Source organism: Corylus avellana, chromosome ca1, assembly GCF_901000735.1.
Source record: "Corylus avellana chromosome ca1, CavTom2PMs-1.0".
Taxonomy (NCBI): Eukaryota; Viridiplantae; Streptophyta; class Magnoliopsida; order Fagales; family Betulaceae; genus Corylus; species Corylus avellana.
Window position 1 is genome coordinate 43,927,041 of NC_081541.1, and position 26,161 is coordinate 43,953,201.

The following is a 26,161-nucleotide window of genomic DNA, read 5'->3' on the forward strand; positions in this document are numbered from 1 at the left end:
GAAAAAGACATCAACCAAATAAAAGAGATTGCTTGGTCTATAAGTAAATATTTTTAGGGTAAATTCAATATACAATACAACTCTTTGGAAATTTTTTTAATTATATTTTGCACGTAATTCATATTTGTTTATAATCAACCGAGTTTGAGAGTTGGGAAAATGCCAAAATGGCATCAGAAGAAATTATATGAATTTTTGTCTTATTTCTTAATATTGAGGATTTTATCTTAAAAACTATGGGGATCCTATGAAAAATCACTTGTACAAGTAAGGTCCATGATAGACGATAGAGGTCAATATTGGAAATTCATATACGTTTTGTTCAAGTATTTCAAAACCAATACGTACTGTTCAAGCTCAAAATATAGCTGATGCACAGAAGTTGTCTTAGAGAAGGAACTCAAAGAAAGTTGAAGAAGAATAGTTTTAGGCTAAAATTTGACATGCCCCTTAATGACCCAATTCATTTCTCTTTTATGGAGTATGTTTCCTTACATTGTTGGTTTAGGGAGATGTCAATGAGCTAATATAATTTGATTATGTGGCCCATACTCCATTGGACACACATTCTTCATTTTCCGAGAATAATAGAATGTCCATAATCTAAGTTGCAGGAGCTGAGATATAGTAAATGCGGCTTCTATTTAATGCCATGTGCGTGCATATTTCTTATTCTGGTTGGGTTTAGCCGGCCTATAAGTTTTTGTTAACGATGGGCCGACTTGAGACTTTGTTAAAAATTGGCTTGCTTATACTACCAAAAAAGAAAAACCAATATTAGTGACGTGTGATGATGGTTTAAGGGGTGATCACACTATAACTAGTGTGGTCATTCCCATAGCCAATCACAATCTTCCATGGTGATTATGATAAAGTAACAAGGTGTGACTCTTGATGAAGAGTCATATTCTAACTCTATAAATAGAGTTTGATAATGAAAAGAACGTACGTCAAAATTCATTCTCTCATTATCAAATTGTTTTTGTCCTCCATTTGATATCCACCCTAATAGGAGATTTCTACAAACAAGATTATACGTTCATATTATTTTATCAGTGTGAACAGTAGACTAGTTTTGAAAACTTCACAAAATGGCGAAGTTTTATGAGTAAAACAACACCCCTCAAAAGGGGTAACATTCCACTGTTCACACTTCAATTTTAACAGGTTGAAGAAGTCACTTTTAGGAAGTTTCTTGTGTCGTACACAATCTTAGGAGAAGGTCAAATATTCAAACACATGCACTGCCAATCCTAATTTATGTGCGACTATTAAAGACAAATGTTGCTAACTTATCTATCAATGTATATTGAGTTAATCTTCAACCATCTTTCCTATTATCTCTCCAACTTCTTATTATCTCTTCTTAATTGAGATACAAAATCTACACTATTAAATTAACACGTGCATTTTAATAAAGTCTAACATGTACTTTTAAATATATGTATTTTAGATACATGTCCATTTAATAGACTGAATTAAAAAAAATTTCGCCAACCCAGATCATAAAAATAAAATAAAAAAGTTGTCTACAAACAAATGACATAAATTTCTTCTAAACCAGTTTGAAGGAAATTTCCTTCAACCTACTTCAATAAGTGACAAATGTCATATCTCACATATTTTTTTAATATTTTTAACCATCATTTATTGTCATTCTACTAACTTAGGAACCTAAACATTAATTTTTTAGAAATCCAAAAATATTAAATGACACTTGTCACTTATTGAAATAAGTTTGAGGAAATTTATATCCACAAAGAAATATCAATTCCTTTTTTTTTTTTAATTATTTAATTATATCTTTTACTCTATTTTTTCAATAACATAGAGTTCATTCTAGAAATCTTTTACAATATAACCCAATAGGCCAATATTCAACCAAACAAATATCAATTTTTTTTTCTTAATTTAATTACATCTTTTACACTTTTTTTTTTTTTTCCTATAACATAGATTCCATTCTAGAAATCTCTTAAGATATAACCCAATAGGCCCATATTCAACCCACGAAACCCAAATGGAACCCACCATAAGTATTCTTTTAACCAAAATTTCTTGATACCCACTTGTGTGATTTCTTGCTCCCTTCACCAATTATTTCCTGGTCATATGAGGCTGCGCACGTGACGTTATCCATTTGGCTTCTTTTATAATGATTCAATGAATTAGAGGTCACCATCATTGATGACACAAAACAATCAATCCCTATAAAGATTACGGGTCATTGAAGTATCTCCTCTATAGAATCTTCTATTGCTCCAATTTCCAATTACCTTCCCATTTTTCCATCAAAATCTTCTCTATATATCCTCCAAACCTCAGCCCCTTCCAGGAAACCCACCTGAAGACTTACGAAAATCTTTCCGTACCCTTATATAAACAAAGTGTTAGGCTGCTGCAGCACACTTCTGAGCTTTATATTATATTGCAGCAGCCATGGATGTAGTTGGTGTTAACCACGTGAGCAGCAAAAAGCAACCCAAAAGGATCACTAAGAAGCCTATCAAGGTGGTTTACATATCAACCCCCATGAAGGTGAAGACCAGCGCCTCCAAGTTCCGAGATCTCGTGCAGGAACTCACCGGCCAGGACTCCGACACGACGCGGTATGTCGAGATTAATGGCACCGACGACAACGGAGACGCTAATTGTCGTCACGACTTTCCTGATCAACAATTCAGGACTATGTTTGATGAGGCATCTGGATTTCCTTTGTCAAATTCTTATTGCAATTTGCTGCAGCCATATTCAGAATCTTCGTTCAATCCATCACAGAACATGCTTAGAAGCTTCGATCTCATGTAAAAATGTTGTATAAGGTGCTTGTTTAGTTAATTTTAAGTTGTGAGTTTGTACTTTTTTGTGTGTAATAAGTCATAATTCTATTTCGTTAGTATTTATCTATGATAGAGTTTAGATTAGTATTAGATTGAAGATTTGTTTTAAAGCAGTTCACATAAATGGCCAGGCTTGAATGCTTAATTAATTAATTAATTTGGAATTAAGCAAATTTTGGGGGGTTGAGGTGCAAAAGTACTAAGAATTTCCACTAAAAGAATTCTTTCTTCGTTTCTCATAGATATTTTTGGGGATAGGTTCAAAAGAATCAAAACTATTGAGGGGAACACAATCTTTCCATTTTAAATATCATTTCACAGTTTAAATTTTATTTTAAATTTTAAATGACGGGACAATATATACACTGTTAGATATATATAAATATAATTGTGATCATTAAATTAGATTTAGCGGACAGCAAGAAAGAAAGGGAAGAGCGGGATAATTCCGAGAAAGTTGTAGAATATAAAAATCTTCATGAAATTAGACAATGCAATTAACAATCAAATTCAAGGCCAATTTTCTTCTAGATATGGGGATTACTCTTAATTTAATAGAACGACAAATAATAACACTAAAGTTCCATGCATGACTTAATTTTTTTTTTTTTTCCCTGAACCCTTTAATAAATCAAAAGATTGTTATATACTGTAGATTATGATATACATGAAGCTCGACGGACATTAATGGTCTATTGGTCTTCGTGTTTCTAGATCACAAGCACCAATCATTACACGAATCATTAGACATAAAGCTAAAATTCCTTCGATGAAATAGAATAGTATTAATATGAGCTGATTTAAATGGCATGGAGTTTGGTCTTGGTGAAATCTCAATCGGATTTAAGGTTTGAATTTTTTTAGATGTAAAAAATTTTTCCGGGTCACACTCGTCGGTGAAGTCGAAATCTTATCCAGCCCGTGTGGAGAAAGTGTTTTGCACGAGCGTAGAGTTTGACCAAGATATTCGAAGTAACCCTGGCGTTACAATAGGCTTTCTCATTGATGACTATTGTGGTTATTGATAATTGCAGAGGCCACACAAAAGAGAGGGCGAACCGCAACATCAAAATTTTCCTTTAAAAACCCGGGAGCAGGGTCAATGCTTGGGTAGAACCCGGGAATTCTTCCAAACTTTAAGATGGGCTTTAACCCTATTGTTGATAGCTTGAAGACAAGCACTTGGGTCAGGAGAATAAGCTTCATGGTTGAGATCGTTACGGGCCATCCAAACGTGGCCCATGTTTATCAATGCCGAGAGCTGAAATGCAAAAGCCCACCCTTTAGGAATACCCATTAAAACACGTGGATTAATCAGGGCCTTAACCCATTCCTTAATGGGTAAGCTGGCAAACACTGAGGTGTTTATGGGCCATGGGGCAATCAAGTCTTTAACAATGAACTTTTCTTGTCAAATTTATTTTCTATTTAGAACTTGTGTGGGATTGAGTTTGAGAAATAGAGCTTTTAAGTCAAAATGAGCTTTTGGGCAAAAGCTTCATTTTTAAGCTTTTGCTAAAAGTGCGTTTTGGCCATTTTTAGGCTTTTTGGACCCTTAAAAGCGCTTTTAATTTTTTTACTAAACGAGTACTTTTTTCTTCAAATAAACTTTTTTAGTGTTAAAAGCACTTTTAAGCCCCTTAAACGCAATCCCAAACAAACTCTTAGAAAGTCTGCAAGCATATCATGTAACATTAAGATATAAAAATATTATTTTCAATAGTAGCTCAATCGGCTGTGAACTATGTCTAATGAAGCGAAGGCTACTAGTTTGAATACTCATCTCCATTCTCTTGTGTTGACATGTCAAAAAATATATATACATATCAAACAAATTATTTTTATTTTTTTTATATCACATCAATAACTTCTTATTATTATTCAAATAAAAAATTCATTACAAACAAAACTCTTTTCACTTTTCATGAAAAAAAAAATTTTTAACTTTTGTTTACTTTATATCATATCAATTACTTCCAAACTAAAAACTACCTACCAAGTCTATTACCAAACTTTTTTTTAAAAAAAAATTTAATTCTCTATAATTTTATTAAAGTGGACGTGACAACACCATTAAAAATTTTACGCAAGGTAAACAAAATTATATATTTGATAACATGTTAGAAAATAATCGACAAAATTTGAACCTAAAAAAATGATTTAATAAAAAGTCATACTCCATGAATCTCTAAAATATTTTTTTCCCTTATTTTAATACCTTTTTTTCTTTTTTTTTTTCTCGAAACATATCATACTCATTCATTGATAAAAGTTGCGAGCCTAAAGCTCTTACAAACAGAGCAAAAAACTCTGAAATAAATCATAACCGAAGCTAAAGATACAGTCATCAACCTTGAGATAAGCTTAGACAATAATAAGCATTGAATTAGGGCCTCTTTTGGTGTGCGTTTAAGATATCTAAAAGTACATTTAACACTTAAAAAGTTCAGCCGAAAAAAAAAAGTACATATTTGATCAAAAGTATTGAAAGCGCTTTTAATAGTTTAAAAGTAAAAAAATAGCTAAAAATACTTTTTAACTTAAAAACTCTATTTATCAAACACAATCACAATTCACAAACATGCACTTAAAAAACAACATTAAAAATGATGGAGACCATCGCTCTTATCTCCATGAACCATGATTATCATTTTCGTCTTCCCGGTTCCATCGAGCTGCAACTTTTGACCGGAGGCTATTAACATGGATAAGAATCTTTCATACATCCTCCATATGGACAGCTTAAATCGAAAAATCAAAAAGCTTCATTCCTTTTGCCAACTATAGCCCATCTACGCCACCTCGGCCCCACCTTTACCCATTTTGCCCCTCACTCATGCCCTCCCCCAAAGCCCTCTATAATGAATTACTTATTTAATAAATTACATTTTTAATGTTTTAATTAGCAAACCTAACTAAACTTTTAATCTGTCATTATTAAAAAAAAAAAAAAAAAATTAAAGATGGGCGAAGGCTGTCATGTTAGTATTTTAAAATAAATAGCCTCAACTCAGCACAGACTTCATATTTTTCAGTTCTGAATAGGTCTCAAATTTTCTGATCATTACATATCTCTAGCTGACTTAAGGAATTTTACAAATTATTAACCCATCCTTTGATAGCTTAAATAAGTATATTATGCTTAGTTAATCTATTTACTTCTGAATGAACATAGGACCAAAGTTTTATTTAAGCTAAGAAAAATGCTAGATAATATGATTTTATTCAACAATATTGACGTAGCACTCTCAACCAACCATTAAACTTTATTATTATTATTATTATTATTTAACAATGACTAATCCGACACGTCGGTATTATTGGATGAATGTTGAACATAATTATAATATCTAGCATTACTCTTAAGCTAAACGTCTCTGTTTTGATTGGATCCCTCAAGTTGAAGGAGTTTAAATCCAGGCTTGTTGATTCACTTCAATGTGACTGTCTCTACATTGTTGGACGAGACTTATTGAGATTTAACAGTTTTGAGCATTTTACTCTGTTAATAAAAATTTGCTCAATTCCAAATCACATGAGCTATCATTAATCATTTACTAGACTAAGCGAAGTTTTAGTATTTATATTTAGTCATTCAAAGAAGGCCTCTTTCATCCGACGACTATAATAGAAGAAAACATATATTCTCTCCTTTATTTGTGTAATGCTTATTCCTACAAAATAATGCATCAAATAGAAAACGATCTTAGAAGATAGAGTAATATTAGAAACTATATTTTCATCCGATGTCTATTCCACTCTGCTGATGTGGTAGTGCCAATCAGGCCTTGAATCAGCTATTGTTAAAATAAATAAATAAAAAGCAAGAGACTAATTGGCCTACAAGTATTAACATATAATATTAGATTTATAATACAATTCTTTTACACTTTGTTGACACTCTCAACATATGAAGGTGTTATTTTTATTTATTTATTTTGTTTCTAGTAGTTTGCTTACATGGGTCAGTAAATTATGAAAGAATTGTTTGGATTTTTCATTGAGAGCTGCACGGTCATGGGTTTTCTGCCCACCAATCACTATGTGACATATCATCAATTCAAAAAAAATGTAAAAAATTTAAGTGAGAACAAAACAACAAATCACACATAAGAGCAACCACAAGGGGATGAGCTAGGGTGGCCAGTGAGCCACCCCCAAGCCACGGGGTGGCCCGCTGGCCACCCCTAGATCTGGCTGGGAGGTGGCTGGGGTGGTGCGCCCACGGGTCCAACAGAGAGAGAGACGGAGGCTGGTAGCATTTCAATTAAGGGCGGCAATGTCAAGCGGAGGTGGGCGGCAACTCAAATATAATGTGGGAAGAATAATATAGTGTTTTGTTCTCATTTTGAGTTTTTGTACTAAAAGTGTCAGCCTGTGAATAGAGGGCATAAAACCAGGGTTTTATGCCATGACCGTATATAAGTTATGCCCTTTTTCATTTTATCATTTCTCATCTATAGAAGATTCTAAAATGTTAAGCAAAAAAATAAAGGGTTTTTAATTTAAAAATTTATTAAAGTTGTTTTTTTTTCAAGGTTAACCCGATAATACAATTATTAAAAAATAGTTTTTTTTTTTTCGTTTAATTAATATGAGTTTTTTTTGAAGGTTTTGAGTTTTTCTTAATTTATTATATTTTATATATAATAGTATCATTTACAATTTAGAAAACTCTACACTGAAATTAACTTAGAAATTAAATAAATCTAGATGACTAGATCCCACTTGGGATCCATTGACACTGCAAGTGCAAGCCAACCAAGAGAAAAGGCAAAGAAACCAAGGAAAAAAGAAAAAAAAAAAAAATCCCAAAAAAGAAAAAAGAAAAAATCCCTCAAACTACTCTCCCACAGACACACAAACTCTCTCTCTAAAACCCTTCCTTTCTCTCTCTAGATTTCTTTCTTTATCAGCTCAACTGATCCAGTTCTCTTCCCTTCCTTTCCTGAATTCATCTATGGATCTGCCATTTCCTTATCCACCAAGATCTTCTGAAGCGCAAATTTAGCTTAACCGCCTGCTGGGTGCCCCTCTGATTGGTTCAAACTTTCAGGGAAAACGCGAGAAAGCGAGAGGAAAATGAAGGTGCCGTGCTGTTCGGTGTGCCAAACGCGGTACAACGAGGAGGAGAGGGTCCCACTCTTGCTCCAATGCGGGCACGGCTTCTGCAAGGAGTGCCTCTCGCGGATGTTCTCGGCGAGCCCAGACTCCACGCTTCCGTGCCCTCGGTGCCGTCACGTGTCAGTCGTGGGGAACTCCGTCCAGGCGCTGCGGAAAAACTACGCTATCTTGGCGCTTCTCAGCACGCCGGCTTCGAACCCATCGGCAGGGGCGAGTTTCGACTGTGATTACACGGACGACGACGAAGATGGCGGTGGTGGTAGTGTTGATGATAGTGATGATGATGTGGACGGTGATGGGAACCGCCGCTGTAGCCGTGGGTCCCTAGCCTCTAGCTCCTCGGCGGCGGCAGGTGGATGCGGACCGGTGATCGAGGTCGGGGCGCACCAGGACCTGAAGTTGGTGCGGCGGATAGGGGAAAGTAGGAGGGTCGGAGTGGAAACGTGGGCTGCGTCAATTGGCGGCAGGCGGTGCCGGCACCGTGTGGCCGTGAAGAAGGTGGGCGTGCCGGAGGACGTGGATGTGGATTGGGTGCTGGGGCAGCTCGAGAGTTTGCGGCGCGCCTCGATGTGGTGTCGAAATGTGTGTACGTTTCATGGGGCAATGAGGATGGAAGGAAGTTTGTGTCTTGTGATGGACAGGTGTTGCGGGTCGGTTCAGTCCGAGATGCAGCGCAACGAGGGGAGGCTTACTTTGGAGCAAATTCTAAGGTTTTGTGTTTATTTGCTTGGTGTGGTTTATGAATGAATGGTTGTTTATTGAGCAGGAAGTAATTTTTTATATTAGTTTATGGGGTAAATATGTATAATTTGGTTCAAAATGAATTCTTGTGGCTTGATATAAAGTGGGTGGTGAACAATTTGGACTTGGGGACTAGAGACTGAGTTTTGATATTGGATTAGTCTTGCTTGGGTTTAGATGATTGTATGAGTTAAGTGACCGTTTCATAATTAGTGGTTGAAGACAAGGGGTATGGATTAAAAATTATTGCAGATAGGAAATTTCTATGCATTTGACTCTTTTTTTTTTCTTTTTTGGAAAAAGAGCTTAGTGAAGTGTTTTGCAATTGATGAAATGTGAATATGTACATGGGGTATTCCACATTCATGCTGATGCAGAGTTGATTTAGGTGGGCATAGTTGTGTTTGTTATCTGCAATTTGTTATGTTTCTTGTAGTTTTTCTTCTGACCTCTTAATTGAAAAAGTGATTATGCGCATGGGATTTCCCTGCTTGTTGACAGCATGATGGAGTTTGGTTAAAATGAATTACAATATATAGTTACCAGTCACATGATCTAGGCATTATTGTACCAAGTGTGAATCTTGATGTATTAAATAGAGTTTTTTAAAAATTATTCCCAATTTGACCTCAACACTAAGAGATTCTCTTTGTTAGTTTTATTTGGTGCTCAATGCAAATGCTGTGACCAGTTTTGTAGCCATTCATTTCCACACAAAAATGTTATCCTCTTTAAAAAATGCAGTTGAGCTGGCTGGAACTCTAGGATGTGTGACGTCCTCTCTTCCTTTGAAGTATCTTGGCCTTCCCCTTGGGGCTAATTTTAAGGCTAAGGCAACATGGGATGACATTGTGGAAAAAGTTGAGCATCAGTTGGCTAGCTGGAAAAGAATGTATGTCTAAGGGTGGTAGGGTTACCCTTATCAAAAGCACTTTTTCTAACTTACCCACATACTTCTTGTCTCTGTTCCCCATCCCCGCTGTAGTGGCAAATCGTATAGAGAAGCTTCAACGTGATTTCCTATGGGGTGGATTAGGTGAAGAATTTAAATATCACCTGGTCAATTGGTCCAAAGTCTGCTCTCCTATCTCTGAGGGAGGCCTAGGGATTTGCAATTTGCGTTCGTTCAACCAAGCCCTTTTAGGGAAAAGGTTGTGGCGTTATGCGAATGAAAGCGAGGCTTGGTGGAAAGCCGTTGTGGATGCCAAATATGGTTGCAGTTGGGGTGGGTGGTGTTCTATCGACCCCTAGGGACATATGGGGTGGGCCTCTGGAAGTATATTAGAAGGGGCTGGAGATTCTTTTCGAGTCATACTAAATTTGATCCAGGAGACGGCTCAAAGATCAAATTCTGGGTCGATGTGTGGTTGGCGAGACTAGTCTCAAGGTAGCTTTTCCTATTCTTTACAACATTGCCTCTGTGAAGGATGAGGCTGTGGCTACTAACATGGATCTTTCAAGTGACACCCTTCAATGGAATATTAGTTTTATTCGGTTGATTCATGATTGGGAAGCGGATACGTTGGTCTCCTTCTATTCTATGCTCTATTCCATTAGATCAAGAAGAGAAGGGGAGGACAAGCTTTGGTGGACCCTGTCTTGCAAAGGGACTTTCGATGTTAAATCTTTTTACTAGATCATCGCATACAAAGACAATCCCTCTTTCCCTTGGAAGAGCATTTGGCGGACCAAGGCTCCCTCCAGAGTTGCCTTCTTTGTTTGGTCGGCATCTTTGGGGAAGATTCTTACTTTGGATAATCTTAGGAGAAGACAAGTCATCATGGTTAATCGGTGTTGTCTTTGTAAATTGGATGGGGAATCTGTTGATTATCTCCTCCTCCACTGTGAGGTAGCTTGCGCCTTATGGAACTCAATTTTGAGTCGATTTGGGCTTTCCTGGGTTATGCCTAACAATGTGGTGGACTTAATGGCTTGCTGGTGGTTTGGGGGCAATTCAAGGAGTGCGGTCGCCTGGAAGATGGTGCCTCTTTGCCTTATGTGGTGCATATTGAGGGAAAGAAAGAATAGGAATTTCGATAATCTTGAGAGGACTTTGGAGGAGCTCAAGTCCTATTTCTTTTTTTTCCTCTTCACTTAGACATCGCTTATTTAGCTTATTTAGTTATTAGCTATTCAGATTCCTTGCTCTATTTTCTCCCTAGTCTTAGGCGTTCTCTTGTATACTTCCTGTGTACTAGGATTGTGCCCCTCTCGCTTTTTGATTTATACAACATTATTTATCAAAAAAATATACTCTTCATACCTTACCTATTTAAGTTTACTCTTCCAGTGTTGTCCAACCTTCTATTTTTTTCTAGCTCTAAAATGTGGTATAGAAACTTTCCAAAAATGTTGATACTTTCACAAGGGGTCATCGTAGAAAGTGAGATAACTTCTTAATGTAACTGTCTACTATAGGGAAACGCTGTTGGACAGGTAAAAAGGCAAGAGGACATTCTTTGTGGCATGTTAGTGGTATTGACTTTATACTTCCTGCGTAAAAAAAATCAACTAAAAAGAAAAACTGACTGAAATTGCAAACTTTGAAGATTCCAAACTCTCTTTAAACCCTTTGAAATTCATGGGGTTGCTGCTAGGGGATGGAGGAATTTTTTTTTTTTTTTGGTGGGGTCAATTGTGGCTTGGCTTAATCTCATATATGAGAGGGAAGAGAGGAGAATATTTTATCAGAATTTGACCTTTTTATGGAGGAGGGAGAGTAAAATGAAGGGTGCTGAGAAAGAAGGCAGTTTGTGAAGATGTGTATCTGAATTCATTTTGTGTGCCCCAGCCATAATGGCTGAAGCATTGAAAGTACTTATTGTCATTGAAAGGTTAGAAAGATCTTAGGAAACTTTTGAAATAGTTAGGTGCCAAAGTGTTTTGCTAATTCATACTATAAGTTTTTCTACTAGCAAGATAAGAATTGAGGTGATGGTTCGCATAACTGTCAAGAGATATACTAATTTCCTTTCATATTTGCTGAATTTTTTATTCAGTTGCCTTTGTTAATTATTTAATGGAACGCTGAAGATCTGTAGAAAGTTCCAAATGTTTCTTGACATCATCATGTTCAAGTTTGTAGTACCTTTTTGGTTATAGCTATAACCTGGCTATAAGACTTATTTCTTGCATCCAGTTGTAAAATTTGAGCGCAGTTGTGAATAGAACACAAATATCTGAATTTGATCAATTCTGTGAAAAAATATATATTTTACATCAGCTTTCCCCCCCACCCCCTTCTATGCATATGTCACCAATCCACATAACAAATCTATTACCATTTGAGACCAACTTCATAGTGTTAGGTAGGCTTCGCTTCTCAGTTCCTCTCTATAAATTTAATTTGGTGAATGATGCATATATTTTTACTGCTTAAAATAACAAACAAGAAGCCAGGAATCAAACTTTTAGAATGTGTTAATGATGTTTGGATTTTTCATTTGTTTTTGAAAGATCGCCAATCTCTACAGATATGAAGATATTAATAGAACAACTTCCAGTGAAATGGGTTTCCCTTTGTTGTAGATATTCGTGGAACATCTTTTAGTGTAAATGGGTTCTTTTATTTACAGGGTGCGGCTTGCTTTAATTCCCATACTGGGAGGGACACCATTCTGAATTTTGGATTCATTTTGCAATTGTAGACATCAATGGATAGATTTTAGACTTATAGGACTGGTATGGAAGACTCGGATATGCTTTCATTTACAAATGCAAGATATGTACTGGGTACATGTCACTAGCTGCCAAAGATAGGGATGTATTTGGCATTTTTTACTATTTTTATTTGCAAACCTAAATATATGAAATGATTATCTTTAAAAATATGCTTATCCTTTCCTTTTCTGCATTGTGATATTTGATTGGGTTCCAATTGAGTTCCAGCTGTTTTGCCAACACATATTAAGTTTTTATTTATAAGCTAAACTGCTAACGTTATTAACTATTATCTGGCTATAACTCTTGTCTTGACATTGATAGTGTTTGCCAATTGTAGATATGGGGCTGACATTGCACGAGGGGTGGCTGAACTCCATGCGGCAGGTGTTGTTTGTATGAATCTAAAACCGTCTAATCTTCTTTTTGATGCAAGTGGTCGTGCAGTGGTTTCTGACTATGGACTTGCTGGAATTCTGAAGAAACCTTCCTGTCGGAAAGCTCGACCAGAGTGTGATTCCTTAAAAATTCATTCATGTATGGAGTGTACAATGCTCAGCCCACATTATGCAGCTCCAGAGGCATGGGAGCCAGTAAAGAAGTCATTGAATCTGTTCTGGGATGATGGAATAGGTATATCTGCAGAGTCAGATGCCTGGAGTTTTGGTTGTACATTGGTCGAAATGTGCACTGGTTCGATCCCGTATGTGAAGCAGCATACTCTTCATTTGAAGCAACTTATTTTCTTCTATATCTGGTATAATTGCTTAGTACAAGTTGACATTCTTTGTGTAGGTGGTCTGGGTTAAGTGCAGAGGAAATCTATCGAGCTGTTGTCAAAGCTCGAAAACTGCCTCCACAGTATGCAAGTGTAGTAGGTGTTGGGATACCTGGGGAATTATGGAAAATGATTGGTGAGTGCCTTCAGTTCAAGGCATCAAAAAGACCAACTTTTAGTGCAATGTTAGCAACATTCCTCCGTCATTTGAAGGAGATACCACGCAGTCCTCCCGCCAGCCCTGATAAGTAAGGACTTCGAATTTTTGGTTCTGACCTCTTCTTCTCTCGATCTTTTTTTTTTCCTCTGTGTTATTAATATGTTGGGCTGTTGGATAGGAACTGAGACAGCAGCGAATGCTGAGATATTGGTTTTCTGCCATGTGCATGCGCACATGTGTCTTAGAGAGATTACAATAATTACCCTGAATTTTATGATCTGTTAATTCTCTTTCATAAGTTTTTCATTTTGTGTGACCAAGTACAGTGACTCTGCTAAATGCTCTGGATCAAATTTGACGGAACCATCTGTTGTAACTGAACCGGAAGGTTTTCCAGATAACTCTAACCATTTGCATCGGCTTGTGTCTGAAGGGGACATGGGTGGCGTTAGGTTAGTCCACTTTGGTACAGACCTGCCTGAGCTAGCTGTCTAGAATAAACTTAGCTTTTGCATGTTATTTGTTTATCACGTTTTTCTTTGCCTATGCAGAGATTTGCTTGGAAAGGCTGCATCAGGAAAAATTAACAGCTCAATATCTTTACTATTACAAGCTCAAAATGCTGATGGCCAAACTGCTCTCCACTTGGCTTGTAGACGTGGTAGTGCAGAACTTGTTGAGGCTATTTTAGAGTACAAAGAGGCAAATGTGGATGTTCTAGATAAAGATGGGGATCCTCCACTTGTCTTTGCATTAGCAGCTGGATCGCCAGAATGTGTCTGTGCTCTCATTGAAAGAGGTGCTAATGTGAGATCAAGGTTGAGGGAAGGCTTTGGTCCGTCTGTTGCTCATGTTTGTGCCTACCATGGCCAACCCGACTGCATGCGTGTAGGCATTCAGTTAATTGTATGCATATGATGGTTCTTCTTTTATGCTTCTTCCTGATCTTTAAATTTCTACCGTTTCCTGTGTATGTCAAACAATAACAGGAGTTACTATTGGCTGGAGCTGATCCTAATGCAGTGGATGATGAAGGGGAATCTGTGCTGCACAGAGCTGTTGCCAAGAAATATACGGACTGTGCTCTGGTCATATTGGAAAATGGAGGCTGTAGATCAATGGCTGTTTTGAATTCAAAAAATTTGACGTAAGTACCCTTTTTTTTTTTTTTTCTTTTTTAAATTTTCTTCGGCCAATGTGAACTAGTGAATGGTTGAAAAGGAAAGAAAAACACAGGTTTTTACATTGGAACACTTCTGGAACTGCAAGTGAGCGGATGTTTGATTAATGTACATCAACATGAGCTACATGTACTGTATAATGGAATTATTGGATCTGTGTATATTTCTGGACAAATGTTTTTGATAGGCATTTCTGAATGAATTTGAACTCAACATGATATTAATTTCTTGTGAGCAGAGAATAAATTATGGCATCTTAGCATGCTAGAGAAGAGAATAGATCAAATCCTAAGTTGTAAACGACTTTCAACAAACTATTATGTTCGATTAATATTTGCATAGGTTAAAGGGAAAAGTGTTGAGTTTAGGTGCATTGCCAATTTTTGTTGCAGGTTAAGTTTGCTGCTTTGCTATGCTGTTATCTTGTTGATAGGTGATGCTTGTTGGAAGTTCACGTTATCTGCTATTAATTGCTTTAGGATCCTTTTGGTACAGCTGTTTGAAAAAAAGGACTTTTGAAAATTTTGGATCAAAAAGCACTTTTCCAGAAAGCATTGCCTCCCCGCTTTTCCAAAATGTGTGTTTTGGTCCAAACCTCCACCACACACACACACACACCCAAAAAAAAGAAAAGAAAAATCTTTTTCTTTTTTCTTAGATGCCAAACACCCAGTGACAGCTGATTTGGAGGGAAAATGCCCACCAATATGCCTTACAAAACGGGCACTGGGCAATTGCTCTGATTAATTTATCTACCTCTCTTAGGAGTCAAACCAAGGGCTGGTATTTCTGGATATTTTGGTTTCAGATTATATCCGTAGTAGCACTGACATAGGCCTAAGCTTTTGCTTTTAACTATAGTGTAGAATTCTTAACATCAATTCAAAGAGGTGTTATTATTTTTTGATAAGTTTTTATTTGACTAATGTAAAAGAGGTGTTTTTGAATTTCAGCATGGTGTTTGTATCATGTTTTGTTTTTATTAATGCTTTCACATTAGTACGAACTGGATATTTGTCTTGGATTATATGCATTTTACCTCAAAATTATGATTGTTCATTAATGTGCTCCAAATGTCCCAGACCATTGCATTTGTGTGTGGCGACATGGAATGTGACTGTTGTCAGAAGGTGGGCCGAAGTTGCAACTGTGGAAGAGATTGCTGATGCAATTGATATACCAAGTCCAGTTGGCACTGCACTGTGTATGGCGGCTGCTGTAAAGAAAGATCATGAAATTGGTAATGCTAGAATCTTAGAATGTCTGTCTCATATGGGTGATGAAAGTTACCGAAGTAAAACTCTACAAATTTTGTTTAGCAAATCAGTAGGCTATTCTTTGCTTTAAAAATCCTCAACCTGGAGTTCTGCCTGAGGAAGCAGGGGCAGCAGTAGCTGCTGAATCTTCTGCTGGTATCTTTTGGGTTGATGCAATTACTGTTCAGGACTGATGGAAAAGCTTAAATAAGAAAATAGTACCTGCTTGAAAGTAAAATTTGGGTTTGATTTAGTTATTTTCTCCCCAAGAACTTTTACAACTTACAGTGGATTAAGGGATGACTTGGCACACAAGTTCATTGCAGTTGTATACATGAAGGTTAAAAATGGTTGAAGTGCCTGTGACTTCAGTATCTTGACAATTGTCTAAGAAGTGTCTTTTGTTGTCAATTTGTTGAATGTTGATCATTGGACTTGAAATGTTGTGAGAATGTTTCCTACGACGTCAGATATAATGCATCTCCTAATTGTGTAAATGTTGTACATTCTAGATATTAGCATTTTTTCTTGCTTGTGGGATCCTACCGGTAAGACTTTAAATCACCCCTCCCCACCTCCAAAAGCAAAGGAGATTCTACTGGCAAGTTTTAGGGCTTAAAGTTCCTTTTTTTACAACCGATGCTTGTATTCATGCTAGTGTACCGATGCAAACCATTAACCTCTTTTTACAAGTGGTAGCTATGCCTATTGTTAGCCTGTCCTTTTGTGTTTATTAGTTTTAGAAGTTGTAACTTGGCCAGCAACTTGATGCAGCTTCTTCCTTCTTTTTTTTTTTTGTTAACTTATCAAAAAAAGATGCTGTGTCAAACTGCTGGTCATATGGAATTGGCACTTCTATTTAAATCTTAAACCAAGCATTTAATAAGAAAATGAATGTACAGATGCACGGCAATTTTCTTTAATTTGGTCTCAGTGAATCTGGTGGTTTTGATTTGTTTTTTAGATTGTAGTAGTCTTTAGGGTATTTGGCTCTCTTGTATACTTTTCGTGTACGAGGGCTTTGCCATTTTCTTACTTTTAAAATTTCTCCCTTTTCCCAATTGTCTATTCTCTCATTTTTCTTTATTTCCTTGGTCATTCTTTTCTTCATTTTTTATTTTTAAATTTCATAAGAAACATTTCAGGCCTTCCATTTCAGTCATACGCTTGTCTAATTAAACTTAGATGCTTTGCATATTTTAGTAAATGTATTTTTTCCTGGGATTTCTTGAATTATCAGCAACTTCCAATTGGATCATATTAGAAAGTAAAATTTTAAACATTTATTTATGCACTTGCTTGTTTGCTTCTTTTTTTCTTCCCTGGAGTAGTAATTAGAAATTATAATTATTTAACTTTTACCTTTTATTTGTTTTGGTTATTGATTTATTTTGATTGCTCATGATGCTGCCTGCTTGTAGAGGGGAGAGAACTGGTTCAGATATTGCTTGCTGCTGGGGCAGATCCAACTGCCCAAGATGCTCAACATGGCCGGACAGCTTTGCATACAGCTGCAATGGCTAATAGTGTTGAACTGGTCAAGGTAGGCAAAGTAGCTTCACTACAACTTCATATTATTATCTAACCATTTCTTTATTGTTGGTAACTCATTGTTTTGTGCATTTGTGTCATTGAACCTTGGAAATTTTTGCTTGTTTCTTTTTTCTAATACTCAGTTAATATAATTTTTTTTCCCAAATGTTGAATAGATTATTCTTGATGCCGGAGTTGATGTGAACATCCGGAATGTGCACAACACAATTCCTCTTCATGTGGCGTTGGCCAGAGGGGCAAAGTCATGTGTTGGATTGCTTCTATCTGCAGGGGCAAACTGTAATTTGCAGGTTTATCTTCAAACATATGAAATTTTCTTGTTAGATTCTGGATATGTAACTCAAAATGATATCCCAGTCAATCTTTAGCTTGAAGAGAATTGGTATGTGATGCTTATGCCATATATCAATGTGCAACATGCTAGACTAATCTGTTATATTGTTTTGCTTGTTCATTCAAAATGATGCTCCCCTATCCAGCTTTGGTATCCTTGTACTTGAGATTCACGAAATATATTATTGTTCTGTTGCTGTTAAATTACTACTCTTTTACTTATCAAAAAAAAAAAAAATTTTTTAGTGATCCAAAAGTCATTTAATTAATTAACTTAACTGTAGCGAGCCACTCCATTCCTTGAAGCAGCCAGCCTCTCATCTTGCACAGAGTTCAGAAAGATATGGTTCTTACTTAAAAGAGAATGGCTTTTGGTTCTCTGTAAACAAACGTGAGAATGAAAAAGACGTGGGGATGATGGTCAGAACTTAAGTTAGAGTTACCACATGTCACTACCATCCTAGCAGCTTGTGATTAAGTGACAGTTCTAATCGTATTTTTTTTTGTCCAGATCTGTTTCTTACTTCAAAGAACAAAGAAGCAACCATGACATGTTATCATTATTATTACATTTTAGTTATTTCTTTTTTAGCTTGTGGGAGGGAGGGGGTTTTCTTTGTTGGTACCTTATTTGCAAGAGCAATTCATGACTAGGTATAGGTGTTGGTGAGTGCTCTCTTTGATCTTTTACAGGGTGAATATTAGAGGGTGCAATCAAGATTCTTTGGAGTTTTGTCATACAAGTAGTAAGAAGTTTGATTTTGTCTTACTATAGAGCTCCCAGAAGAAGGAAATCATATAAGTCAATATGATATGGTTGTATTATATTTAGGAAGAGAGGTATTGTTGTGATTAATCGTTGTAGTATGTGTGAGGCGGATGGGGAGTCCGTGGATCACCTCTTCCTTCATTGTGGGGTCACGCGCAAGTTGTGGGATGTTATCTTCTCTCGCTTTAACATGAGTTGGGTTATGCTTAGAAGCGTCAAGGAGATGTTTGCTAGTTGGTGGGCAGGAGGTAGAACCAGTAGTGCCGTGGTTTGGAAGATGGCTCCCCTTTGTCTTCTTTGGTGTATTTGGAAGGAAAGGAATGCGAGATGCTTCGAGGATTTGTCAAGGAACCTTGAGGACCTTATACATTTCTTTTTGTACACCTTATTCACATGGACTACATGCTGGCTTGCTCCTTTAGAGATCAATTTCCCTGATTTTCCTTTTATGTTCTCTTCTTTCTCCCCTACTTAGTCGCTCTCTTGTATACTCCCTGTGTACTTGGGTTGCGCCCCTCTACGCTCTTTAATGCATTATTACTTATAAAAAAAAAAAATGATATGGTTGTATTTATTATCACGTGAGTTTTCTTAAATACTAAAAGTGTGAGGAGGTTAGGAGAAAGAAATTTGAGATAATCTTGAAGTGTAATAATTAGGCAGAAAACATTTTTTTTATTTTTATGATAAGTGATGTTTTTTATAACAACATTATAATTAGGCAGAAAACATATCACATGACATATTATAATGTTGTTAGACACTTGCATGTGATTGTATAATATGCCTTGTAATATCACTTGGCTATTTGAAGAGAATGGGAAGATATAAATTATGGAACTTTCTCAGTGAATTGAATAGTTTGGGGAAACAATTCCCATATCTCCTAATTCCACTCTTTCTCTTGCTTCATATGCTCTTTAGGCTATTATTATTATTATCATCAATTTTTTAGAGCTCCAAGAGTCATCTTCGCATGCTCAGCTCAGAGAATCCATTTTCTATTTGGGTCAAATGCTTCCTACTCACTATAGGTTTCTACTAAATGCATCATCATCATCATCACTATCATCAATTTTTTTTAAGGCTCCAAGAGTCATCTTCTCAGTCTCAGCTCAGAGAATCCATTTTTCACATTTTTCATTTGGGTCAAATTCTTCCTACTCACTATAGGTTTCTACAAAGTACATGATGACTTCATTTCCACTTCTCTTTCTGGTGCTTAAAATCAATAGTTCTTTATTTTGCAATCCACTTATGTACAATATCTTTGCTCATTGTTATCAGGATGATGAAGGTGACAATGCTTTTCATATAGCCGCTGATGCAGCAAAAATGATCCGTGAAAATCTTGAATGGCTCATTGTCATGCTTAGAAATCTGGATGCTGCTGTTGAGGTCAGAAACCACAGGTAAATAGCTGTTGGAGGCATGGCTTCTTCATGTAGCTTCACCTTCATTCTCAAGACTTTCTCATTTCTCATCTTTATGTACTTGGTCTTAAAACATGGATTAACTATGCGGGGAAGCAGAGTTGAGCTCTTCTACATTACCGAAATTGATATATTTACTTACATAGAGAAAAGGAAAAATAAATTGATAGATCTATGTTTGGTGACAGTGGCAAGACTTTAAGGGACTTTTTGGAGGCCCTTCCCCGGGAATGGATTTCTGAAGATCTGATGGAGGCACTTGTGAATAGGGGAGTTCATCTCTCTCCTACAATGTGAGAAATATTAAATGATTCTTCTGATTTCAAATTGTATGCATTATTTGTAACCCAACTTGTTTCTGACTATTAAGATAATTGTATTCTCAAATGGGTGTAGATTTGAAGTAGGAGACTGGGTTAAATTTAAAAGAAGTATCACAGCTCCTACATATGGGTGGCAAGGTGCAAGGCACAAAAGTGTGGGATTTGTGCAAAGTGTCCCAGACAAGGACAATCTCATTGTGTCTTTTTGTTCTGGAGAAGCTCGTGTTTTGGCAAATGAAGTTATAAAAGTCATGCCATTAGACAGGGGACAGCATGTCCAGCTTAAACCTGATGTCAGAGAGCCCAGGTTTGATCCTGTACCGATACTAAGTTGTGTTATTTTATCATCAGAATATTAGTCTTTTTGCTGCCTTACTGAAAAATTCAAATATCATATGTGTGCAACATGTATTCAGAAAGGAAGTCTCTAATATACTTCCTGTGTACTGGAGCATTCTCTTCTTCTAGTAAAATGATTATTAAAAAAATGTATCTGAAAGGAAGAATGATAATTGTTGCGTCAACAATTTGAGATTATCATCAGATAATATTCATTCATGGAGCCAAGGTTTATTGTTTACGTTTAAGTCTGATTCATCATTTCTTGTAAATTATACTTTTTCTTATTGAAGCTAGTATTTTATGGTTTGTAACACATTTCTAATTAGTGCTTTGGATGATGATTGAAGTCATAGGTGCTTCTCGTGGAATCTTGATTATGTGGGATAAGGAGGGTGGTGGAAAAAATTGATGAGTGTATGGGGGAGTTTTCTGTTGCTTGTTCCTTTAGAAACATTTAAGATCAATTCGCTTGGGCTTTTGTGGGTTTTTGTGGCCCTAATTCCAATAGGGATAGAAGGTTCCTTTGGGACGAATTAGCTAGGTTGCTTAGTTGGTGGAGCTTGCTTTGGTGCACTGGGGGTGATTTTAATGCCACACGTTTCCCTAGCGAGGGATCGGGAGAAGCCCATTTCTACCCAGTCATGGGAGAGTTCTTTGATTTCATTCTTGAGCAGGCCTAATGGATCTTCCTCTTATGAGTGAAACTTTTACGTGGTCGAATAATTGAGATACCCTGTCCTGGTCTAGGGTCGATAGATTTCTTGTCTCCCCGGAGTGGGAAGCCCAATATTTTGGTGTGACCCAGAAGAGGTTTCCTAAACTTTGTTCGGATCACTTCCCGATCCTTCTTGATTGCTGAGACTTTCAAGTGGGCTAAAGATATTTCAAATTGGAAAGTGTGGCTAAAAGCTGAGGGTTTTGTGGAAAGGGTGAAACAGTGGTGGAACTCTTATCACTTTCAAAGCTCTCCAATTTTTATTATGGCCCACAAGCTTAAGACATTGAAAGTAGACTTAAGAAGATGGAATGAGGAGGTGTTTGGTAATATAGAGAGGCAGAAGAAGATTTTTTGGAAGAGCTTTGAGGTCTTGAATTGATTGAAGAAGGGAGGAGGGCCTTATGTGTTGAGGAGAGAGTGAGGAAGGCAAAAGTGTTAAGTGATTTGGAGAGTTCCACTCTCTTGGAGGAGATGAGTTGGAGGCAAGAATCCAGGGCCTTGTAGTTGAGGGAGGGTGATAAGTGCACGGAAGGAATAAGCAACAGAAAACTCCCCCTCACACATCAATTTCCACCACCCTCATATTTCTAGTTTTCATGACTTTCTTGATTTCTTTCCTTTTTCTGGCTAGGTGCTTCTCTTGTATATTTTTTGTGTACTTGGGTGCGCCCTTTGATTTTTAGTGAATTTCGTTACTAATCAAAAAGATAATTGAAGTCATAGAAAACTAGTAATTTTTAACTTGGAATTTTTAAAAAGTTAAGGGCATTATCAAAGATACCATAGCCTTGGAAATTCTGTAAGAATACTGTTTGGAGCTCTAAGAGCTCTATTCATTACCAATTTTTTTAGTTCTCAAAATGTTGGATCTGTAAATTCGCTGAAAGCATTTGGAATTGTACTTTTGGTCTTCTGTATACATATACTAATCATGTAAGGAGTCATTGGGAAAATTACTAAACCATTTAAAAGTTAGAATCGCCATTCCAAAACCATAGGGAACTATGTATCTCCTCTTTTTTTTTTTTAAAGTTCTTTCATCATCCGTTTTACTCAATCAAACCAGACTTAAATTATGCTTCTGGCATCCATGTATTCTGTGGTCATTTATCACCATCTCAAACTTATGTCCTTGTTCTTAACCCTCTCCTTGTGGGGGCTCCAAACCCTTAGATCTTCCTGATTCTGGAATTGGTGTATCATTCTGTTGTGGATCAGAAATGTAATTTACCCTTATTTATTAATTTTTAGTTATTAATGAAAATTTTAGCTTTGGTTATGCGCACACATTGTATCAAGTGCCATAGCCTAGTGTGTGTATGTACATCATAATCAGATTTGTGTTCCTTATCTCAGTTCTGTTCAAATTTTAGGACCATGCTTCCTCAATTTGAGATACATTTATAATATTATTGATGCCTCTCTTTTATTGTTTTGAGGCATCATCACTGAATTTTCAGCATCAGTCTCAGCCACTTCAAAGTCACAGTTTATACCATCTGTTATATTCCTTTATAGTGTGTATTAGGCTCCTTAGAAGTATTGTTATTGAATTTGATTGATGCTCCCCTATCAGAAACTGATGTCTGATCCTGTAATTATCAGGTTTGGTTGGCGTGGGCAGTCACGTGACAGTATTGGAACTGTACTGTGTGTCGATGATGATGGGATCCTGCGTGTTGGGTTTCCTGGAGCATCCAGAGGATGGAAGGCTGATCCTGCAGAAATGGAAAGAGTTGAAGAATTCAAAGTCGGGGACTGGGTTCGTATCCGCCCCACTCTTACAACAGCAAAGCATGGTCTAGGATCTGTAACACCTGGGAGCATTGGTATAGTGTATTGTGTCAGACCAGATAGTAGTTTGTTGCTGGAATTGAGCTATCTTCCAAATCCTTGGCATTGTGAACCAGAGGAAGTTGAGCCTGTTGTCCCCTTCAGGGTATGGGAGAAATGTTGGTTTTCTATTGTACTGAAATAGTTAACGTCTTTTTCCCTAATTTCGTTTTTTATATTTCAACACTTTATATATTTATGATTTACAGATTGGTGATCGGGTATGTGTCAAGCGATCTGTTGCAGAACCTAGATATGCTTGGGGTGGTGAGACGCACCATAGTGTTGGAAGAATAAGCGAGATAGAGAGTGATGGTCTCTTAATAATTGAAATACCAAATCGACCAATACCATGGCAGGCTGATCCTTCTGACATGGAAAAGGTGGAAGACTTTAAGGTAATATCTCACTGGTCATCCTTATAATATGCATGCCAAAAAATATCCATACTGGGTATTAGTTCTTTTCCCCTACATAAATCTAATTATTTCAACCATGAACAGGTTGGGGATTGGGTTAGAGTGAAAGCTTCTGTATCCTCTCCAAAATACGGGTGGGAGGACATTACAAGGAACAGCATTGGGATAATCCATAGCTTGGAGGAGGATGGTGACATGGGTGTTGCCTTCTGCTTCAGGAGCAAGCCTTTTTCTTGCTCTGTGACTGATGTGGAGAAGGCGTCCCCTTTTGAAGTAGGACAAGAGATTCATGTGATGCCATCTGTTACTCAGCCACGACTTGGGTGGTCAAATGAAACTCCCGCTAGCGTTGGAAAAATTGTGAGAATTGACATGGATGGTGCTTTGAATGTAAGAATACTTATCTTTTATCTCTGTACTTAAGTTCTTGAGTGAGTGGTTCACCTTCAAATCCCATCTCTGCTTGTAATGCTATACAACTCCTTGCTGACCATGACATGCCAATCTATGTTCAGGATGCTGGAAACATACTGACAGGATATTCAATGAATATCACAACTCCTGTTTGTATGCACGCAATAATAATGTTATTTAGGATATTTTAATAAATTGCGGTACATCATAGAAGTTTTGTTTATTCTTATGTAGGTGAGAGTGGCTGGCCGACAGAGTTTGTGGAAAGTTTCTCCTGGAGATGCAGAGCGACTTTCCGGATTTGAAGTTGGTGATTGGGTACGTTCAAAACCAAGCCTGGGAACTAGACCAAGTTATGACTGGAACAGTATCGGAAAAGAAAGTTTAGCTGTTGTGCATAGTGTACAAGAGACAGGCTATCTAGAATTAGCTTGCTGTTTCCGTAAAGGGAGGTGGATTACTCATTACACAGATGTTGAAAAGGTCTCTTGCTTTAAAGTGGGGCAGTATGTTCGGTTCCGCTCTGGACTGGTTGAGCCAAGGTGGGGCTGGAGAGGAGCTCAGCCTGATTCACGAGGCATTTTAACTAGTGTCCATGCTGATGGGGAGGTGAGGGTCGCTTTTTTTGGTTTGTCAGGGTTGTGGAGAGGAGATCCTGCGGATCTTGAGATAGAGCAAATTTTTGAAGTGGGAGAGTGGGTGAGATTGAGAGATAATGCAAGTAATTGGAAATCCATTGGGCCAGGTAGTGTTGGTGTGGTACAAGGGATCGGATATGAAGGAGATGAATGGGATGGAACCACTTATGTTGGGTTTTGTGGGGAACAAGAAAGGTGGGTGGGGCTTCCTTCCCATCTTGAAAGAGTGTACAGACTTGTCGTTGGCCAGAAAGTTAGGGTTAAACTCTCTGTAAAGCAGCCAAGATTTGGATGGTCAGGCCACAGCCATGGAAGCGTTGGAACCATATCTGCAATTGATGCAGATGGAAAGCTGAGAATATATACTCCAGCTGGATCAAAAACTTGGATGCTGGATCCATCAGAAGTAGAGCTAGTAGGAGAGGAGGAGCTTCGCATTGGAGACTGGGTTAGGGTTAGGGCATCAGTTTCTACCCCAACCCACCAATGGGGAGACGTGAGTCATTCAAGCATCGGGGTGGTGCACCGGATGGAAGATGGGGAACTTTGGGTAGCATTTTGCTTCACGGAGAGGCTCTGGCTTTGCAAGGCTTGGGAGATGGAGCGGATTAGGCCATTCAAAGTGGGGGACAAGGTGAGGATTAGAGACGGGCTGGTGACACCACGCTGGGGGTGGGGAATGGAGACACATGCAAGTAAGGGACAAGTGGTGGGGGTAGACGCAAACGGGAAGTTGAGGATTAAGTTCCGATGGAGAGAAGGGAGGCCGTGGATTGGAGATCCGGCCGATATTGTTCTTGATGAGAGCTCATTTGGCACAATTGGCACCTCATGACACCCTTCCAACCTATATATGTTCCTTCCCGTTGTCTCAGCCCTATGGGCTTTTGGCCTCTCAGCTCATTTAGAAAGGTGGAGGTCATTGCTTGCACCATGCAACTCGACTCGACTTGACGTACTTTGAACCATTACCAAGGTTGCAAAGGGCCGATTTACATGTTAATAAACAGAAGAGTACAACAAGGGTTGGCCAGGACAAAAGAATGGGGAGAAATTGGGTTGCCTTTCTGGTAATTATAGGAGATACAAGGGCAGCCAATAGGAAAGATGCAGTAGACCATTTGTATTTCATAGATGATGTTTGTAGTTGACAAGCTTTTGAGGTATATATATTTGGTTATTTATATTGTTGTACAAATCGAACCCTTTGATCTTGTGAGTTAATTACAGTTTTGTCTTTCAGAAACTTTTTGCTGTCTTTGATCTTGATCTTCCTTCAGTAAAATTCACTAGCCATATTTGTATTGCTTATAAAACACCTATAAAATAACCTGGTGTTGACTGTTGAGTGCTTTCCTCAGCTTTTAGCATCTACAATGATTAATTATGTGTAAACCATTCTACAGTAGGGAAGCTTTTATTATTTTGTATTTTCTCTTCCTCCATTTTTTTTTTTTTTACTTGTCCACACAAGAAAAGGAAAAGGAAAATTCGAACTAGTAGCCTCCACTTCATTAGGCGTAGCCTACACCCGATGGAGCTAGCTTGGGACCAAAAACCTCTGATTTGTTTGAAGAAAAATAGACTACGAGCAAGCAGGTGTGTTTTTGTTGGTTAGAAAGAGCAAGCAAAAGTAGCATTTCAG

General features: G+C 37.4%; 2 protein-coding genes across 2 annotated transcripts; both read left to right on the forward strand.

Annotated features, from left to right (window-relative positions):
* Positions 1–2,253: 2,253 nt before the first annotated feature.
* LOC132167415 (uncharacterized) lies at positions 2,254–2,924 on the forward strand. The gene has a single exon (XM_059578382.1). It carries the CDS (start codon positions 2,440–2,442, stop codon positions 2,806–2,808), a length of 369 nt encoding a protein of 122 aa, XP_059434365.1. The 5' UTR covers positions 2,254–2,439; the 3' UTR covers positions 2,809–2,924.
* A 4,712-nt stretch (positions 2,925–7,636) lies between these two features.
* LOC132177148 (E3 ubiquitin-protein ligase KEG) lies at positions 7,637–25,763 on the forward strand. The gene is made up of 16 exons (XM_059589388.1): positions 7,637–8,674; positions 12,706–13,068; positions 13,161–13,391; positions 13,630–13,755; positions 13,855–14,191; positions 14,293–14,450; positions 15,567–15,724; positions 17,162–17,283; positions 17,450–17,584; positions 19,684–19,808; positions 20,018–20,122; positions 20,226–20,459; positions 22,818–23,151; positions 23,255–23,443; positions 23,549–23,854; positions 24,113–25,763. The coding sequence occupies exons 1-16, from the start codon at positions 7,923–7,925 to the stop codon at positions 25,349–25,351; spliced, it is 4,914 nt and encodes a 1,637-aa protein (XP_059445371.1). The 5' UTR covers positions 7,637–7,922; the 3' UTR covers positions 25,352–25,763.
* The last annotated feature ends 398 nt before the right edge of the window (positions 25,764–26,161 follow it).

Coding starts and splice junctions, on each gene's coding strand:
- LOC132167415 (XM_059578382.1), top strand. CDS start 2,440: ATGGATGTAGTTGGTGTTAACCACGTGAGCAGCAAAAAGCAACCCAAA.
- LOC132177148 (XM_059589388.1), top strand. CDS start 7,923: ATGAAGGTGCCGTGCTGTTCGGTGTGCCAAACGCGGTACAACGAGGAG. Junction 13,069..13,160: donor ATGTGCACTGGTTCGATCCC/GTATGTGAAGCA, acceptor TTCTTTGTGTAG/GTGGTCTGGGTTAAGTGCAG. Junction 23,444..23,548: donor AAAAGGTGGAAGACTTTAAG/GTAATATCTCAC, acceptor AACCATGAACAG/GTTGGGGATTGGGTTAGAGT.